This window comes from Malus domestica, chromosome 17 (assembly GCF_042453785.1).
Source record: "Malus domestica chromosome 17, GDT2T_hap1".
NCBI lineage: Eukaryota > Viridiplantae > Streptophyta > Magnoliopsida > Rosales > Rosaceae > Malus > Malus domestica.
The window spans coordinates 22525104-22534326 of NC_091677.1; the positions used below are offsets into that span (position 1 = coordinate 22525104).

Below are 9223 nucleotides of genomic sequence, written 5' to 3' on the forward strand. Positions count from 1 at the left end.
TTTTAGATGGAAGTTTCCTGCATGTTTCACTTCCCCTCTTTACTTTACGTCTCAATATCCTCCAGCAATTATTCAACAGCCATGGATGAGAGGGAGAGATAGAGATCGAGACGGGCGATATTTAAGGGTGAGAATCAAACTCAAGATGTTGAATACTTAATTAAATAAGGGGTACCCTTAAATAAGCTACAAGTCCATCGTTGGTTGAATTGAATGCTTGAATTTAGGCGAACTGTTATGTCTTCGGGCCATTGGGGCCAAGCCCGACTAAGTTTAATTGTTGCTTATAGATAATTATTTGTAAAAATCGTGTTTATTAATTAGCATATATGCTTCATGTATTCTTGGAACAATATGGGTTCACAATTTTAGTTCCATAGCTTTGAATACAAAATGATACGACAAATTCAAAAACTAGTTCCCGTTGTTACACTCGTGTAACTTTATTAACAAAAAAGAAAAATATCAACCTTGTTTTATGAAACTGGCGGGGTGAGCTAGACCAGAGTAAATGAGCATCCAACCATAGCTTAATCCGAGCGACGCCATTTTTGTCTCTGACTTGACGGGTCATAGACTGTATTCTGTGTTACAGTTGCATCCCAAACTTGTTATATGAGAATAGTATGATATTTATTATTTCGATAAACTCGTTTTCGAGTTGCATATTAATTGGTTCCTCCCATAGGCTCTATTTACTTCTCTTCCAACCCAAAACCCAGCAAAAGGCCAAAAATTTCAGTGGGTATATCTGTTCCATGCTGGGTCTGCAACATCTCACATCGATCAACAGAGAGAAAGTGATATGCCTTATATATACATGTTCACCTCCATTTACTACTAGACCTTTTGAAACCTCACTGGCTTCGAAGTTCATCGGAACTCCGAAGTTAAATGAGTTCGAGCGAGAACAATCCAAAGATGGATGATCCACTAAGAAGTTTTTGTGTTTTTCCATAAACAAAATCGTGCAAGCTGAGCCTAAAACAGATAATATCGTGCTACGATAAAATCAGTCTGGAATGAGACAGGGTCTGCGTTGCCGTGCTTGGTGTGTATTGAGGGGAGAAGTGCTGGGTCTGCGTTGTCGACACACCATCACAATATTTCAGTAATTTTCTAGGTCACCAAAATTATTGTATATATCTAATTTTAAATTGACTTGGTCGTTGCTTGGTCTTACACACCAGTCCAAAAACAAGGCTAATTTGGTAAATTCATCAAAACCAGATGCAGCAGAAAAGCCAGCCTCTTCGCTTCCCTCCCAAGCCCACTTAAACACCATGACCCAACCACTCCCACCCACACCAGAGAAAAATGCGTGACAGATTCCTTACCATAGGTAAATGAAAGTTGTGGCCCTCCCTTAGCCTGCGGTCAATCAGTCATCCTTCCTTCAGCCTGCGGTCAATCAGTCATAGCTTGTCACATCTTTCATAAGTTCATAGGTTCAACTGGCGTTTCCAAAAAAAAATGTGGAAACAAAGAATTTTGTTATTGCCAGAATCCAAATAAAGGTTTTACATATAATATTATTGTTTGTGTCAAACGATTATCACTTACTAATTATCTCCACTTCTTAAAGTTTCAAAGCTCATTTGATATCTTAATGATTTAAATAATAAGATTCAACTAGGGGTCCAAGTCGGAATGAGATTTTAATTTTTGACAATAAATTTTTTTGAATCTCTACACAAAAATTTCGAATTTGATGTTTTTTCAAAAGTTGAAATGAAAATTTGAATGGATTGAGAGATTATGATAACTAGGAATTTTCGATATAATCTTTTTTTCAAAGTGTGCACCTAACTTATGTCGATACCAACATGTTTTGATTTCTGATAGTTTTCTATTAAATTATAAAATGTGTTGTCAACTCTGTATTTTAGTTTTAGATATAGTTTGTTCATTGATTTTTATATTAATCATACTTGTAAAATATGTTGTTTCGACTTGCACGGTCGATCTTATGATATTTGCTTATGCAAAGAAATCTTGAACATTCGAGTTCAAATTTCTGTTTCCACAAGTTAAGTGAATTTAGAACATATCCAAATATGTTATTTCAACTTGCATGACCGATCTTATGATTCTTGTACGATACATGAAAAAAAACAGTAACATTTTGCGTAAAATGTATATAAGTGACCGGGTTTAAAAATTTAGCTTCTTTACATACTTGCATGACTACATGGACAAAAACAGTAATAGTATCGATAAAATGTATAAAGTTAATTGCAAAAGGAATGAAAGGGCATAATGGTATTCTGGATATCAGTGGACTGAGAGGGATAGTGGTTGGTGGGATTAAGTTTTAGGTTAAGGAGGTTTTGCACCAGTATACAGTTGCGGTCACAATGGCTACATGTTTTTTGATTTTCTGTTTTCCTTTTTTATTTGTCCAAAGGAATTTTTAGTACCCATTCCTACCAGCTGCTGCGTTTGAAATCCTATATTTACAGCTATAGTCACTCACTCACTCCCTCCCTCCCTTCTCTCTTACTCACTCCCTCTATCTTATTCCTCTGTCCCTCGTCTCTGTAAACTCGCTCCCTCTATCTCCTTCCTCTCTCCCTCTTCTCTATAAACTCGCTTTCTCTCCTTCTTCTTTCTCCCTCTTCTCTCTTCCACCTTTCTGAAATGGAACATCCCGAGTTGGCTAACATTCTACCTTTCGTTTACGGAGGTATTTTCCTGCTTTTTATTCTATATACTTGTATTGTTTACTTAGGACAACCTGCGGAGGATGACAACCTCCGGAGGGGGAATGCTGCTCAGCTGAGCGTCATTCCCCCTCCGGAGGTTGTCCTTGAGCGTCAATCTCCTCCTTCGCAGTCGAGGATATGTTGTTGATATGATTTGTATTTTTAATTTTTGAACACATTTTTATTTTTATTTTTTCAAATACAACTGACGGCATGTCATTGATATGATTTGTACTTTGGAATTTTTTTTTCAAATACAGCCGACGACATGTCGTTGATATGATTTGTATTTTTAGTTTTCGAATACATTTTTTATTTTTTTTTTCCAAATACAGTCGACTGCATGTTGATATGATTTGTATTTTTGGAAAGAGAAGCCTATGGCCGCACGAACCAGTAGCAGGAAGACAAGAATAGAGAAGAAAGGAAGATTATAAATCCGTTTCATTCCTTGGCCGTCTTCATTGTGCCTCTCCTATCTTTGCTTTCCCATTCCATTTCCTTTCCTTTTGCTTTTCTGCGGCATTTCGTCGAGCAGGTTTTCTTCGATGTTTTTGTTCACAAATTGTTAACACTTACAACAGACATGTATGGTTCATCTTATTACCCGTTTTAAATTTGTGCTTTTCTTTTAATTACAGAAACCATGATCAGATTGTTTAAAGTGAAAGAAAAGCAAAAGGAAACAGCTGAAAACGCAAAGGAGAATGGTCTCGTAAAGAAGCAAAGTGCAGGAGAATTGCGTCTTCATAGAGGTAAATATGATTTTAGGATGTATATATGTTATGATTTGTTGCAATGTGGTACAAAGTTATACGCTTACATGCATATTAAGTTCCTAAATACACGTTTAACTCCAACGTACGTAAAGGCAAGGTTTCTGTGTTTATTTTAATTCCTTCAACCAGTCCTTCAATTGTATTATGATTCAGAAATCAACGCAATGACGTTTTAGGATTCATATTGCCGATCCTATTTAGTGAGAAAAGGCTTTGTTGTTGTTGTTGTTGTTGTTGTCGTCCTTCAATTATATTATGATGTTGTCTTGTAGATATAAGTGAGTTGAACATGCCAGAAGAATGCAAGATTTCATTCCCCAATGGAAAGGATGATTTGATGGACTTTGAGATTACCATTACACCTTATCGGGGATATTATATGTAAGTAACCTTTGATTTGAAGCTTCATTTGGCTCTCTATACGTTGTTTGGATTTTGCAACTTCGATGTCATCTTGCTGACACCGACATTTTGTACCTCTTGTCGCAGGGGTGGTGGGTTTGTCTTCACGTTTAAAGTTCCCGCAGTCTACCCTCATGAGCCTCCGAAGGTCAAGTGCAAAACCAAGGTAACGAAACCTTAGTTATATCAGAACTTAACTTTCGTGTATATTGGTCACGATCGAAACCATAATATATATTTGGTGTTGTATAATGTATACCATATGTGCAGATCTACCATCCCAACATCGACTTAGAAGGAAACACTTGCCTTAACATTTTTCGGGAAGACTGGAAACCTGTCTTAAATATAAACACTGTTATTTACGGATTGTATCACCTATTCACGGTATCTCTGATCGCAACACAAAATATTTCGTGACCTCATACAAACTATCCGTTTTGTTTTTTCTAGGTTTTATTTGGATGTGTACCTGTTGTGAACTCAAATCCTGTATTTCTTCATGCAGGAACCTAACCATGAGGACCCCTTGAATCAAGAAGCAGCTGATCTTTTGAGGGACAATCCAAAATTGTTTGGTTTGAACGTGAGAAAATCGATCGAGGGAAACATATGGGTGGGAGGGGCCCATTTTCCTAGGTGCAAAACGGGTGACTTCTACTGATTTGGTTTATCTAGGGTTTTGCTTCTTCGTGGTCCAACCATGGTTGTATGAGGTTGAAGGTTTGTATGTTTTTTGGGTGTTTTCTGCATTTCAGGTGAGTACTTGGTGGGGGATTGTCTGGTGGCACATTTTCAGCCCATACTTGTAGCAGGAGAGTGTGTATTAGTGTAATTTTGATCTTCCTTCGATTAATAAGATGGCATCATGTTAAGGCTTGGTTTTGACTTGCTATTTCAATTTAACTGTCGTGGCCTTTTTTTGTTGATGGTTCGATAATTTGGGGATGCAGTTATTAATAAAACAACAATTCAACATATCGTGTCTCCCAGTTCAACCTCAATCATTTACGGTCTTGTCTTGTGGCAAATTTTCAGCCCATAATTTGCGGGTGCATGTATAAAATCATAACTATTATACGTATGATTTAGCATTTTGCTCATTCGGAGTATTAGATTAAACTCATGAAAACATAAAACTTCAGAGAAATGGGACTACATAGTGGCGGTGTCCCAATCCCTTATGCATCGTCATGTGCTTTAATTTACTGACATAACATTTCATGATTAGTTTAAAACATCATCACTTTAGCATGTTAGTTGTATGCGAGTTCTTCTCCCAAAGATGCATGAATGCAAATTGCAATCAGTTTTTCTGCATGTTTGATCCATATCCCGTAATTTTGGGTTGGGCCTGGTGAAATAGGCATTAAATGTTGGAATTCAAAGCCCATTATCTTACCCAAAAGCCGTTTTCCTTCTTCCTCTTGTGCAACTCAAATCCCCATGAACACTGTTATTTACGGATTGTATCACCTGTTCATGTTATCTCTGATCGTAACACAAAATATTTCGTGACCTCAAACAAATTATCCGTTTTGTTGTTGCTAGGTTTTATTTGGATGTGTACCTGTTGTGAACTCAAATCCTGCATTTCTTCATGCAGGAACCTAACATCGACTTAGAAGCGGGAGCTGTTGCTGAACCGAAATCAAATTCATCACAGTATGCTTCCATGTCTTTCAATGCATCTTTATAGCACCGTTTATTTTTCTAATTCCATTTGTGAGATGATATGGTGGCGATCAATTGTCAATTTAGGACAAAAATCACCCTAAAGATAGTCAGGTTCTTAGGAATATGATGCATCAGGGAAAGCAATAGAGATATATTTATGTCCTCTAGGTTTATGTAATGAAGATTATAGATCCCGAATGCATAATTTGCATTTTTACATAGTATGATGTTCCTACCACCTGATTTCCTTTGTCTTATTTATTAGACATAGCCCTAAGTTTTCTGGATTTTGCCCTAGGAATAAATGCTGTATTTCTAGTGCATTTTATGAAATTGATAGGCAGTGGAAAAAATCTTAAAGGTTATGAATATGCATTATTGGTCTTTCAATTACAACTTGCATCTTGTACTTTTATTTTAAAGTCATCAAGAGACTGTAATTGAAGGGATTGAGAATCCATGGACTTTTTTTTCTTCATTTTTCGGGTATCATACATAAAATGAAAAAGGTATGATACCCCAAAAATGTAAAAAAAAAAAAAAAGTTCGTGGATTCTCAATCCCTTCAATTACAGTCTCTTGATGACTTTAAAATAAAAGTACAAGATGCAAGTTGTAATTGAAAGACCAAATAATGCATATTCATAACCTTTAAGGTTTTTTCCACTGTCTATCAATTTTATAAAATGCACTAGAATTACAACATTTATCCCTAGACAAAATCCAGAAAACTTAGAGCTCTACTATGTCTCAAAAATAAAATAAAAAAGGAAAGCAAGAATGCGAAATTATGTACAATCTTTCATTACATTCTTATTTAATTGATTACATTCCTATGTTGTTTGTGCTTACGAAAAGGCATATCCCGTTGAAGGTAGGGTCGAAACCGAAACTGCATGGTTAATCGCTAAAAGATGTTTTCTTGTGCGGAAGAAATTTCATGAAATTATAGCAGTCGGTATGGAACTAGTCGTAGGAAAAGTGCACTTACTAGTATGATAAAAAATTTGAGTTTTGCATTAGGCAGTTGTTGAGATGCTCAGACAAAAGCGGTGAAAAATTATCAAGGTGACACAAATAATGGGGATGAGGTAACAATTTTCTATTTTTTGTTTTTTGTCAGCACCTACTTTTATTTTTTTGAGATAATTATTTTTTTTTCCACTTTATTTGTTTTAGTTGATGCGAGCAAACAGTTGGTACCTAATTTTGCCCAAATTCATCACAAGGTTCAACCATCACAAATGTTGGAAGGTTGTGAAAATTTGCCCAACATACTGAATTATTAAGTGTGTTTCTAACGTTGTTCCAAAGGAGACGACGTTAAAAGGTGAGACTGACAAGTAGAGTGGTTTATTTTATAGAAGTCAAGTTGAGTATGCAAGGAACTTCAGATTGATAAAAGAGATTGGGAAGCTATGTTCATGAAGGTTGACGACAAAGCATCGCCGAACACACAAGCTTTTTGTAGGCACAAATTAAGGAAAGTGACAAGAAGAAGAAATCTTTTATGTGATGAGGCACCTCGAACCTCAATGAAGACGAACCTAGCATCACAAATTGGTTTGGGTACATATAATTATTAGGTTATCTTATTAGATTTTTAAGATGTACCCCTTTTTATTTGAGAAATAAAATTTAATTATAATGTTTCATTGATTTATGAAAAAAACATAATTTAACAAAGCACTTTAATTAAATAATAGAACTATATATTAAACAAACAAATCTCGAATAGTTACAACAATGCCGTTTAATATTTACTTCTCATTACTTGGGCTTTAATTAATATAATTGCAGATTGCATCCGCTATATTAATTGAACATAGCACCAATTAATTAAGTTTTGCTCTTTATATTGTTCTTTTACACTTTCTGAACTTACAGTTATGTGAATTTAATCTTTGAAAATATATGTGCCCCGCTTTGAATCCCCAAGCATGGTGTCGTAGGTTTGGTATATGCGTTCGAGTTCAAATCTTTTTTCTCATAAGTTATATGAATTTGGAGTATTCATCAACTTACATGGTCGGTCTTATAATCCTTGTGCGACATAAATAAAAAGTGTACATGTACAGTTGTGTTTTAAAGTCGAGATCTTGATGCTCCCAAGATACATGAACAAAAATAGTTACACTATTCATAGATTGTACATAAGTGATCGGATTTAGATTCATAGATTGTCTCTGTTAGACTAAAAACTTGAGGGTTTTAGAAAATTGGAGGTCTTGTGCGGTAACACTACGTGCACCATTCTACTTAAGTTAGGGAAAATAATACTAATACCTTTGGATTAAGCCTAATGAAGTAGGTTCGAGGTTCATGGGTGGTCTTGCTTTAAGTTGATTATAGAAGGAGTGCAAAGGTATTACTGGTTTTTTGGATATTCAGGATAGAACCACCCGTAACTCAGCCGGGGGGCGGGAAATGGTTTTTGGATATTTAGGGTGTGTGAATAGTTGACAGAGAATACTTTAGGGGTGTGATATTCACACACCCCATTTTACTTCTCACACATACCTTTTTAATTTTCAATCGTAAGATTGAATGAATTGAAGAATATCAACTGACATAATTTATCAATGGGTGTGTGAGAAGTAAAATGAGATGTGTGGATACCACATCCCATACTTTCTTGTACCGCACACATAAATTGATAACCAAGTGTTATTATATAAGTAAATGAACACTTCAAGGCACTTGCCATTTGGTATGGTTGTGAGTTTGCTAAGTCTATGGGCTTGCATAGAATTATTGTTGAATCAGATTCTAAAGAGAACATTTCTGCTTTGGCTCATGATATGTACTCTGGTCGCTAGGAGGCTTATCCTACGTTGACTAAAATCTTAAGGCTTAAGGATATCTTCCAATCATGCCGCTGGTCTTGGGTTCCGAGATCGGTCAATCTGGCGGCGAACCGCTTGGCGTTGAGAAGTAACACGGAGATGTGCGGGTCTACATGGATTAGCCGTCCCCCATCGTCGTTGGTTCATATTTTGAACAAGGATGGTCTCCCTTGTCCCCCATAATTGTATTTTGGTAGTGAAAGGGGTGACGCTTGGCACTTGGTGCTGTGTCTTTAGTCTGTACTCCCATCTTCACTGCTTTCTATTTTTCTCCTCTGGTTGTTGCCTCCTGGTAGGCTTCCTTGTGTTTTAGCTCCGGCCCTGGTTATGAATTTATCCAGTTTCTCAAAAAAAAAAAAAATTGGACACATCAGCACTTCAACTCAGTGGGTAACCAGAGGTTTAGTCAGCTATATGACTCGGTCCACTAGGCCTCTTGACTTGGGCTGGATCTTGTAAAAGTTGATGGGGCCTCAACGTGGGTTGTGTTAAAGCTTTTACACACTACAGTACTTGAGAAAATAAAATGTTAGGATTAGATGCAACATGCGGGTTTGGAACCCAAGTGATTGATTTAGGTTGTATGTTATTTTTTTTATGAACTATGGTGTGGCTTAAGGTAGCTAGAGTAATGTACAAACATTGTTCTCTTTATATTTTAAAAAATCTCTCCATGTTAGCACGTGTGTTATGATGGATAAAATTGTAATAGCAGATGGAATTTAACAATGTTTTCAAGGAGACAATAATACGATATCTACTTGAATAGGGTTAATTGAATTCCAGATTTCCAATTGAGGAGTAAGGAGGAGGT

The 9223-nt window shown here is 36.2% G+C and overlaps 1 protein-coding gene across 4 annotated transcripts; it reads left to right on the plus strand.

Annotated features, from left to right (window-relative positions):
* Positions 1-3101: 3101 nt before the first annotated feature.
* Positions 3102-5669, plus strand: LOC114823488 (NEDD8-conjugating enzyme Ubc12-like). 4 transcript variants are annotated; one of them, XM_070817271.1, is made up of 7 exons: positions 3102-3243; positions 3347-3460; positions 3757-3865; positions 3974-4052; positions 4157-4273; positions 4395-4525; positions 5493-5669. In XM_070817271.1, the coding sequence occupies exons 2-7, from the start codon at positions 3352-3354 to the stop codon at positions 5509-5511; spliced, it is 564 nt and encodes a 187-aa protein (XP_070673372.1). In that variant the 5' UTR covers positions 3102-3243; positions 3347-3351; the 3' UTR covers positions 5512-5669. The 4 variants fall into 4 exon arrangements, with proteins under 4 accessions (XP_070673372.1, XP_070673373.1, XP_028954794.2 ...); XM_070817272.1 differs by lacking the exon at positions 5493-5669 and adding an exon at positions 4645-4761; XM_029098961.2 differs by lacking the exon at positions 5493-5669 and having other exon boundaries at positions 4395-4761.
* Positions 5670-9223: the final 3554 nt, after the last annotated feature.